Below are 11,056 nucleotides of genomic sequence, written 5' to 3'. Positions count from 1 at the left end.
CAAATGCAAGCAGTTGTGTTCCCACAATCCCCTCCCATCTCACCCTTTGCGGGGAGTCTTCTACTTACAAGAGCTCATTTAGTGACTTCAAATTTACAGCAGCCCTGTAAACTTAGGACCTGTTTTCACTCTTACGACCGTAGCAGCAACCCCCGTGGTCACACGGATCAAAATTCAGAAGCTGGGCAACAGACTCACGTTTATGACGGTCACACGATCCCCTTTTGCCACAAGCAAAAGTCAACGGGGGAAGCCAGATTCACTTAACAACCGTGGGAAGGAAAATCATAAAACGGGGCAAAAATTCACTTTCGACAACTCGCTCAGCAAGAGAAATTCGGGGCCGAGTTGCAGGAGTCGTAAGTCGAGGACTGCTTCTCCATTATTATTTTTGGGGGGCAGGCCTGCCCTCCCGCCCGCTCCCCCTTCGTGCCCCGCTCCCCTGCTGTCAATCAACAGTCCTCGGGTGAGTCTGAGCTGTGAAAACGGTCTCTTTAGTATAAATAGGCATTCACGATTTCTATAATTTAAACGCTTTTTCAGACACGACAGTAACAAACGTTTAGAGCAGGTAGTAGAGTAACAAAAGGCACCGGGGGAGAGGGACAGCGTTGTTGTTGGCAGCTTCCAGATGTGTTTTCAGGAGGGGATGAAGGCAAAAGGATGGGTTGGGGAGAACTTGGCTGCCAGACACCAGCTGGCTTCTTACAGAGGTCACGGGGGGGGGGGGGGGCACAGACATGCATGGGGATGGGGGGAGGGCCAGGGGAAGAGGAAGGAAAAGCAAATTAATACTGTTTTTCTGAGGTCCGTCCATCTCGCGGCAAAGAATCCAAGCGGATCTGATGGGAAATATAGGTTCTCCCTTCCTTCGCTTCGGGATGAAGCCGGGGTTCCGTGGTTGTAGACCGGTATGGCTTTTTAATCCTGGGGGAGAGGAGTCACTCCTGGGTTAGGTCCTCCGTTCGCGTGGGGGGTGGGGTCTTCGATGCGCTGGGCTGAATTTTGCAACCTGGAAAGATGGACTGAACGAAGCCGATGGTGCAGACGACGATCCCTCGTCGGTATGGAAGTGTGTGGACGAGGGTTCACACAGCCGACGGGACAAACCCGGGTCAACTCGATGAACGAACGAATGAACAAATGCAGGTTTTACAGCTTCGGCCCAAGATGAGCAAGGAAATTGCGAGCGATGAAGTCGTTCTCCCACGTGGGGTATACACGTGGCAGCCGGGATTAGAACTCGCCGACCCACAAAACATTCCCAGGATCTCAAGGAAACCCACGTTGATCTTAACTAGCTTTTAGTAATCGGTTTGTAGAAGGCAGCTTTCCCTACGGCTTCATCAAAATGTGTTTGTTTTTTTTTAACCCAAACGGCTGCCTCAGCTACCAGCACAATCAGATGGAGCATGTTTGAATGTGCCAAGGTGCAGCTCGGACTGCACATAACCTACAAAGACGACGGAGGAGGCAATCTGTAGAGAGACCAAGTCTCTTCCCACAGAGACTGACGGGACCCTCTGGTGCAGTGTTTCTCAACCTTGGTTACTTGAAGACGGGTAGACTTCAACTCCCAGGATCCCCCTGCTAGCTAAGCTTCAATTCAATTCAAGAACTGAAGTCCATGCGTCTTCAAGTAACCAAGGTAGAGAAATACTGTTCTAATGGACATCCAACAGAAGAAAACAACTCAATGGGGCATCTGTAGAAATGCTATTCATTTATACCTCACTGCTATCTTATAGAGCCACTAAACGTAAGCCAAACTCTTAATTATTTTTTTTTTCACTGATCAAGTCCACTGGGAAGCTAAACTGGTTTAAAATCTGCACCGCTGCAACCAACCACCAATTCAAAGCTAACCAAAATGTGCGTCTTTTAAAGGAAAGACAGTTGCCGAAAACAACCTACATATTTTGACATTTATAATTATCCCTCATACAATTCCCTCAACTCTTTTCTCTCTCTCTCTGTGTATAAATAAAAAGATGCCAAGACTATCCTTAATTGTCCACAGGCCCAAAGCATAGTTAGGATATTTTCGAGACTCTATGCTAAATTTAAAACGCTTTTAAAAAATGTTTTGGTTGGCTCCGAATCTGTTTTTGGAGCAGCTGGTTGTGAAACCTCGCTCTTCGGCTTGTTCGCCTTATGCAACCCGAACCTTAAATCGGGCTGAAGCCGAGCAACCAAAGAGACACCGAGAATTCAAAATCTCATCCTGTCATTTCCTTGGCAACTTCGAGATGTTTAGACTCTCAACTCCTAGAAAGTATCCCGAGGCTGGGGAAAATTCTGGAGTTGAAAGTCCACCCATCTTTAAAGTTGCTGAGATTGGGAAACGCGGCTGTTCTACTGACTTAAAATAACCAACCCAGGAACATGACCACATAACAATAAAGGAGAATATTTCTAGCTCAGGGTTGAGATGAGGGGTCCTTGGTGCTCTCTGAGCTTGGTGGGTTTTTTGCAGACGTTTCATGACCCAGCTAGGTAACATCATCACTAGCTGGTAAGGAGGGAGGTTTGCTCACCAAACCTCACTCCTTACTAGCACTGATGTTGTTATCTAGTTTGGGTCATGAAACGTCTTCAAGAAAAAACCAAGCTCAGAGAGCACCAAGGACCCGTGGTTTCACTGCAAGACCAACTAAAAAACCAAGCTTATTTGATTTAGTCTGGCAGATCAAGATGGAGAACCGCAGCTCCAGAATCTAGGATTTGTATCCCAGATATTTACTTTTTGTGACCAAAAACCCAACTTCCTCTGGAGGTGAATCTCTGAGCCTAAGCTAAACGAACTAAGCAATTGACCGGACAAGCGTCAGATGCCACAGCTACATAATCTAGAACGCTGTGTGTCTTGGACCTCAGCAACGTATTAAGATTCGTGGACTCCCTTTTCCATCATGGCTGGCTGGGGAATTCTGGGGGAGTTGAAGTCCACGCCTCTTCAAGTGGCTGAGGATGAGAAGCAACGGCCTGGATGCAGATGGGGTTTGTTTAAAGACTTTGGAACGAGTTCTCTGCAAAATCAACAGGGCGGATGTGCTTCACTTCATTGGCAGAACGGGCAGCAACGACCCCCCCCCCCAAAAAAAAGTGTCGGAGAGAAAGGATCAAATCTGGCCAGAAATAGCCAGCCCAAACTTGAGACCCCATTCAGAGGGGTGGGTGGGTTGGAGAAAGGAACTGATGGCTGGATGAAACGTCCTTGAGAAACTCCGGGTAGCAGCCAACGGCTGTCGAGTAGTTACAACGACCAACCGATGGTGAAGAAAACCCATTTTGCTTTGAGACGCCCCTTCTGAGATGAAGCCGGGCGGATGCGGGAAACCGAAGCAGAGGTCCACAACACAACAAAAAACGTCGGAAACAACGGATGGCAAGAATTCCCTGGCAGTATCGTGCTGGATCTCAAAAACATTTTTAAGCGCCGTCCCTAGGAGAGTCCGTCGGCTGAACGGGGAGGAGGACGACACGGAGTGGGCTGTCCGCGGCGAAAGTCAAGAGAGAACTTATCTGCCGGACAGAGGTACGACTGCTACCTCCGGTCAACAGAAATACTGGAACTTTCTGTGCAAAAATGGGATTAAAGCAAAGGGGAGGGGGAGGGAAGGGGGAAGAAAAGGACTGTTACAGGCGGCAGGGAATTATTGTTATCTCCCCTGTACAAAACTGACTCCTTCCAAGCAACCAGGAAGATGGAGTTAGGGATAGGCTGGGCTGGGTCAGAGCAACCAGAATTTCTGTCTGGATGGATGGGGGGAGGGGGGGCAGAGGAGGGAGGGGGGGTAGCTCAGTTCACCATTGTGCAAAATCAGCCCCTCCAAGCACCCTGTGCTCAAACCTTAACCTTAAATAAAAAGAGTTTGTTAATTAATACTTTTAAATAGCGGAGAGGCGCCGTTCGTCCTGCACTAGGTCGTTGGTCTCGAGAGGTTAACGGTTAGGATTCCAAATGGCCACACAAGTCAGCTTTCACAGGCGAGGGATGGGGAGACACAACCTGCACACACGTTGAAAACGTCGGAAAACTTTCCCGTCTTGGTCAAGTTTGCTCCGCGGGGCAAAGGAACCGGAAACCTTTCCACTCCGGTTCCAAACCGGAGAGCAAGCCGAGCGCGAGTTAGTGCCGATTACACGATTGTGCCACTGGGAGAGGCCCTGTTCTGTGAATTCAGGATCTGAAAAAATCAAACGTTGGGGACAAAGTTTAAATATCAACTTGGCTAGTTAGTCCTGTGGGGTGAATCCGCAGAGGTGAAATTAGTCTGAGCTGCTTGTCGGCGCTTCCCAGCTACTAATTAATCATGTCACGTCTTCTTTCTAGCGTGCGATTCTGGGCATTTGCAGCTAAGCAAGCCATTGTCCTCTGCTTTTCCACCTGGATCTGCCCCGGGCGGGACAGGCTTATGGGATCTAGTGATCACCAGACCCACCAGCAGGATAAGGCAGATTGGATCTTTCGCTGGGGAATAAAGGCTAAATAAGCCCAGTTATGCTGCTAGAAATAAATAAAGAGAACTCAGATTTGCACAGGAAGGAACCTCAAGAGCATCTTAAAGCAGCAGGAACCAAGCGCAGAGAGGAGAGAATATTTCTAGATCAGGGTTGAACGTGGCATCAGGGCCCTGATGGCGTTACCTAGGTTGGTCATAAAACGTCTAAAAGAACACAGGCTCAGAGAGCACTAAAAGCCCCACAGCCGTCCTCCTCCTCCCTTTTCTCGTCCTCCTTATGGAATCTCAAATTCCAGGTAGTCCTTTACTTACAACTGTTCATTTAGTGACCACATGAAGTTACAACAGCACTGAGAAACTTATGACACAACCGTTGATGGCCAGGTGATCAACATTTTTGATGCTTGGCAATTGGCATGTATTATTTATGACGGCTGCGCTGTCCCGCGGGTCGTGTGATCACCATTTGTAACCCTTCCCAGTCGTCGTTCGAAAAGCAAAGTCAATGAGTGGAAACTGGATTCACTTAACGACTGTGGCCAGAAAGGCCGTAAAGAGGCACAGCTCGCTCAACAATTCCCTTGCTTAGCAATGGAAACGTTGAACTCAATTGTGGTCGTAAATCTAGGGCTACCTAAAACAAGTCCCAGCCTAACCTGCTGAAGCGTTCTGGCTCATCCTGGCTCAAACACTGAATAGTCCTTAGACTTACATACCGCTTAACGGTGCTTTAGAGCAGGGGTCTCCAACCTTGGCAACTTTAAGCCTGGAGGACTTCAACTCCCAGAATTCCCCAGCCAGCAAAGCTGGCTGGGGAATTCTGGGAGTTGAAGTCCTCCAGGCTTAAAGTTGCCAAGGTTGGAGACCCCTGCTTTAGCGCCTTCTCTAAGTGGTTTACAGAGTCAGCACACTGCCCCCAACAATCCAGGTCCTCCTTTTACCGGATTTGGAAGGATGGAAGGCTGAGTCAAACCGTGAGCTGGTCAGGATCGAACCCCTGGCAGTGGGCAGAGTTTGCCTACAGTGCTGCATTCTAACCCCTGCGGCCACCAGGGCTCTTCCGTCTCGTGAAGGAGACCTCTAAGCGGTATAACCGAGCCAGAGAGAGCCGCGAGATCCACTTACCGCCTTGCCTGGCCTGGCCCAGGTGCAGATCAGCCCTTCCTGGCAGGCGGTGATGATAGAGTCCTCCAGGAAAAGCAAGACGGTCAGCCGTTCGTGGGCAATCTTCTTGCACACCAGGGGCTCCAGCAGGGGCACTTCGTGGATGCGGGGGCACAGGGCCGTGCCCAAGACCTTGGCCGTGTCCAGCTTGCTCTTGGGCACCACGTTCAGCTTGTCGCTGCTCTTGCTGATGTTGCCCAGGCTGTGGTAACGTTTGTGCTCTTTCTCCGCGTTTTTGTCCCTCCGCTCCTGCAAGGTGAGGGTGGCGAATTTGCCGATGCTGAAGGGCACCGCCCCGTCCACTGCGTGGCTTTTGGCGGCGCTGGTGACGGTCGGGTGCGGCAGGCTGTTGGAGCGCGAGAGGGAGCGGGGGAGCGGCCCTCCGCCCGACTCGGCGGCCAGGTTGCTGCCCCCGCTGCCCGAAGGAGGGATGCCGGTGCCGAAGGTGTTGGTGAGCGTTCGGGTGCGGGGCAGCAGGTGGTGGGGGTACAGGACGTCTTCGGTCAGGTCCCAGAGGCAGAACTGGGTGTCCTGCCCGGCAGAGCCAAATCGGTAGGTGACCGAAGGGGTGCTTTTGGCGCTGTGCTTGGACAGGTGGGAGAGAGTGCTGCTGGTCCTCACCCGCCGGAACTCGGACGAATCCTGGAGGTCCTCATCGCTGCCGCTCAGCTCCCCACTCTCCTCGTCCTCCGTGCTGGTGGTGTAGGGGTCGAAAGCCACCGCGTTGACCCAGGACTTGTGTCCATGGCCCCGGGCGATCACCCGGCCCTCTGCAAAGGACCAAACCGTGACCAGATCGTCCTCACCCCCTGTGACGATGTAGCGTCCGTCGGGGCTCCAGCAGACGCACAGCAGCCCCCCAAAGTAGCTCTTCATCATGCCCTGCAGCAGCATGGAGTCGAAATGGAAAACCCGCAGGCAGCCGTCTTGGCCGACACACGCCAGGTAGCGGCCGTCGGGTGAGAAGGCAAACTCGTTCAGGGCCCCTTCGCCCACCGCCCACTTCAGCAGCGGGTTCCGGCCGTTCTTGCTCTTACAGGCGTAAACCGTGAAGCCCTCGCCTTGCTTGAGGAGGGTGTACTGGGGGGCGGCCGAGACGCAGGGCTGCTCCACGTTGTACAGGTACAGGTGACCGCTGGCATGGGAGGCCAGGAAGAGGCTCTCCGACTCAGGGATCCACTTCACAAAGGTGACCTTTGACTTGTCGATGAGCCTCTGAGGGAAATCAGGTGGAGGGCCAAGGGCCAGAAACAAAGATGAAAAAAGACCCTCAGGATTCCAAGAGCCCCCACCCCCCAAATACCCCTCCCGCAGGCAAATTCTGAGCAGGCCCCCCCAAGTCCCCCCCATTCCATGTTTCTGAAAGGGACCCCGATTGCTAGAGATCATTTAGAATTATCATTATTTGTTCCCTTTTTGTAGCCGTCCATCCCGGTGAATAACTCTGGGCAGCTTACAATTCAAAGAAGACATTACAAATTAAGAACATTTCAAAACAATAAAAAACGGCAAAAGCACGAAAAATATCCCGATTGTTCTGAATGCCTACTTCGTGTGGGGAGTTTTGTACAGCTAAGCCAGAATCATCAGAAAACGCCTCCTGGATGCTTCCCTGGAAACCGCTTAGCGCAGGAGAAGGCAATCCCGTCTCAGTCTCAGAAGAGCCAGGAGATTGCAAGGCAGGATGCAAATTTGAGGGTTAATTGCTGCTTCTCCAGGGCCCGGTTCTACCGCGATGGATCTGCTAAAGCTTTGAGTCATCTTTCTGTCAAAGCTCCAAAGCTACTGCAATAAAGCTGCAGCTTGATTAATCTGCCGATTAGAATAGGTAATGAGGGAAGTCATGAAGTAGGGACAGAAAACAGGAGGGAGTGTTTTCCAGATGTTCTGCTCTAGAACGGTCATAAATCACGCCCTCGTCATTTCCCGACTGGACTATTGCAATGCTCTCTACATGGGGCTCCCCTTGAAGAGCACCCGGAGGCTCCAGTTAGTCCAGAATGCGGCTGCGCGGGTGATAGAGGGAACCCCTCGTGGCTCCCATGTGACACCTCTCCTGCGCGGCCTACACTGGCTACCGGTAGTCTTTCGGGTGCAATTCAAGGTTTTGGTTATCACCTTTAAAGCGCTCCATGGCTTAGGACCGGGATACCTTTGAGACCGCCTTCTGCCGCCGATTGCCTCCCAACGACCTGTGCGCTCCCACAGAGTGGCCCTCCTCAGGGTGCCGTCGACCAAACAATGCAGGTTGGCGACCCCCAGGGGGAGGGCCTTCTCTGTGGCGGCACCGGCCCTGTGGAACGAGCTTCCTCCAGGATTACGACAACTCCCCGACCTCTGGACCTTCAGACGTGAACTGAAGATTTTATTATTTCAACGCGCTGGACTAGACTAAGAATAAAATGTTTTAGCTAAATTTTAACAGGTTTTTAACTGGTTTTGTACTGTTTTTAGTGATCAGGCCATGATAATATTTAGTTTTAATTGGGTTTTAATGTTTATTTATTATACTGTCTTTTAATATGCCTGTGAACCGCCCTGAGTCCTACGGGAGATGGTGCGGTATAAAAGTATGATTAATAAAATAAATAAATAAAATCCCAGCAAGCAGCAGCCAGAAATGTGGGGAACAGCAGCAGCTTATTCTGATACCTAGAAGCTATTAGCTGCCGGTTCCCACTTAATGGAGCCAGGCTGAGCTGAAAGTCCCTGCAGCGATTCCTCTGAGGTTGGTGGTTTTCTTGCAGACATTTCACGATCCAGCTAGGTAATATCATCAGTGTTAGAAGGGTTTGCTCTCTTCCTTATTTACAGTGGCTTGCCCTGAAAGTGTTGGTGGAAATGTTTTCTTGGTAGTTTCCTTGATTAGCCTGTGTTTACTGTTTGTTTGAGTTGATAGTTCTTTGATTGAGATATTATTTACTGCTTGATTGTTGGTCTAGTTCAGGGGTCGGCAACCTTAAATACTCAAGGAGCCATCTGGACCCGTTTCCCACAGAAAATACCGGGAGCCACAAAACCTGGGTGGGCGTGGCCAAATCAATGCCACTCACTTCCACCAATCACATGAGCCCCCTAACCACGCCTACCCAGTTGGTTATTAAGGCAGAGAACCAGTTGTTAAAAAACACCGGGAACCACAAAACCCTTTTGACATCTCTCTCTCCCCTCCCTCCCTCCCTCCCTCTCTGTATCTCTCTATGTTTCTCTATGTCCCACTCTCTATATCTCTGTCTCTGCCCTGGCCGCTTCTCCATCCCCCATTGCTGCCCTTACCTTCTCAGGCCAGGTGAGGTGACTGCGAGGGGCGGGGCCAGCCAATGGCGGGATCACCTGACAGGGAGCCACAGCAGAGGGCCCAAAGAGCTGCATGCGGCTCTGGAGCCACAGGTCGCTGACCCCTGGTTTAGTGTTAACTCTGGTGTTAATCCCTGCTTAACTAAGTGTTTATAAACATCAACCGTTACCAACAAGAGTAAGCCATAGCTTAATCAAGGAACCACGAAGAACACTCGCAGCAATACTGACCGAGCAAGGCGCTGTATAAAGATACAGATAAAGAGATCAAACCACACTCCTTTCTACCACTGCTGATGTTACCCAGTTGGGTCACAAAACACCTGCAAGGAAACCCCCAAGCTCAGAGAGCACCAAGGACCCCACGGTTCAACCCTGAGCTACAAAGATTGGTAAACGAGGCTGCCCTGGACTCACCTCCTCATTAAATAGCTTACTGGTATCTTTCTTGATCAGATCCAAGTATTGCACTTGCCCAGCCGAGAAGCCAACCAAAAGGGAGATGCTTTCGGAAGCCGCCGTGAACTGGTTGAAGTCATGGCAGGTGGGCTGCGTCCCCTTATAGATCCGCTTGTCAATGGGTTTCTTCAGATCGATGGACTGGGGAGATCACAACGACAGAAAAAGCCACAGGCAAGGACTTCACACAAAGCAATCTAAAGCTGGAAAGGAAGGCGCACCACAAAGTGCCGCTCGCTTCCTCTGGCTAGTCCTTTTTATAACAGCCACGAATAATTCACGCTTGCCCATTGCCGGTCAAAACATTTAGATTCACTATTTTGACGGATTTCCTTATTAGCCAAAAGGCTCACGCTGGATGTTCCGATTTGGGGGAAGCTTCCTTGCTCCGGGGGTCTCTGGAGATTCTCGCCTGGTGCTTTTCCTCCAAAAGGAGGAAACTTGGACTTTCTTGGGGTTTTTTTTCCCCCCTTTGAAAACGTTTCGCTTCTCATCCAAGAAGCTTCTTCAGTTCTAATCTTCAGTCAGAAGCTTCATGGATGAGAAGCGAAACGTTTTCAACAAAACCCACCCCCCACCAAAAAATAAAATAAAAATCCAGGTGCCTTTTGGGGGGGAAAAAAGCACCTTTTCCTGGCTTCCCTGCCAGGAAACGTTTGGAGGAGCCACATCAAGACAGTCCCCACCGGAGGGTGGGGGGAATTCTGCTTTGGCTCTTCACTGCCCATCATCCACAGCTGCTCTCCCTTCCTGGGACTCTCCAGACCCTCCTGGCAGCCCCTTGTCAGGTGACCCCTCCAGTGCCCATTCCCCCCCCCCACTGCTGTCTCCCCCCCGCCCCCCCCAGGCAATTCTGCTTTGCCTCTTCTTGGCCCATCACCCACTCGGAGCCTCCGCCCCCGCTCTCCCAAATCCTCCTGACCCCTCCCATTTGGCCGCCTCCTCTCCAGCCCGCTCCGACGGCTGCCCCCAAATCCTCCTGATGCCTCCCCCCCAGTGCCCCCTCCCTCCCTCCCTCCCCGGGGCTCACCCTCCGTCCCCGCCCGGCGGCGCCCGAGTAGAAGTAGAGCTCCCGGCCCAGGTTGAAGCAGACGCGGCTCCGCTCTGCGCCCCGGCCGCCCGCCTCCGTCAGCGCAGGCCCCGCCGCCTCCCCCTCCTCCGCCGCCGCCGCCCCCGCCCAGCCCCAGGCGGACCAGCGAGAGGCGCACGGGCGGCAGCGACGGGGCGGGCGGCGCGGGGGCTCCGGCGGGCGGCAGGGGGGGCGGCGGCGGGGCCGGAGGGGCGCTGGCGGCGGGTCGGGCGCGCGGCTCGGGGCCGCCCAGCAGCCGGTAGGAGCCCTCGCGGGTGCGGAACTGGCTCTTGATCTCGTGCGGGGGGGCCTGCGGGGGCGGGGGCGGCGGCGGCGGGGGCGCTCCTTCCGGGGCCGGCGCCGGGGGAGCCAGCGCCGCCGCCATCTTCCCGCCCGGCCGCCGCCTCCCGGAAGTCGCCGCCCCTCGCTCGCCTCCGCACGCCGGAAGTCGCGCGGAGGAGGCGGGCCCTGGCGGGAGTGGGACGTTGCCCGGGCAACGGCGCGCGAGACTCACTCCGGCTGGGCTCGGCCCCCTCCCGACCCCGACGGTCGCCTTGGCAACCAGTTAAAGGCGCTGGAGGCTGGGCGGGGCTCTCTCTGC

General features: G+C 53.0%; 1 protein-coding gene across 1 annotated transcript; it reads right to left on the bottom strand.

Annotated features, from left to right (window-relative positions):
* Positions 1-3,874: 3,874 nt before the first annotated feature.
* On the bottom strand, positions 3,875-10,846 carry DMWD (DM1 locus, WD repeat containing). The gene is given in 5 exon segments (XM_058195395.1): positions 3,875-4,190; positions 5,592-6,845; positions 9,345-9,527; positions 10,417-10,495; positions 10,497-10,846. Coding segments are annotated over 5 exon segments (1,908 nt in total). The 5' UTR covers positions 10,841-10,846; the 3' UTR covers positions 3,875-4,142.
* Between the last annotated feature and the right edge of the window lie 210 nt (positions 10,847-11,056).

The sequence above is a fragment of the Ahaetulla prasina genome, chromosome 10 (genome assembly GCF_028640845.1).
Source record: "Ahaetulla prasina isolate Xishuangbanna chromosome 10, ASM2864084v1, whole genome shotgun sequence".
Classification (NCBI taxonomy): domain Eukaryota; kingdom Metazoa; phylum Chordata; class Lepidosauria; order Squamata; family Colubridae; genus Ahaetulla; species Ahaetulla prasina.
Note: the sequence above shows the minus strand (reverse complement) of the source record. Positions and strands in the feature narration are given on the sequence as shown.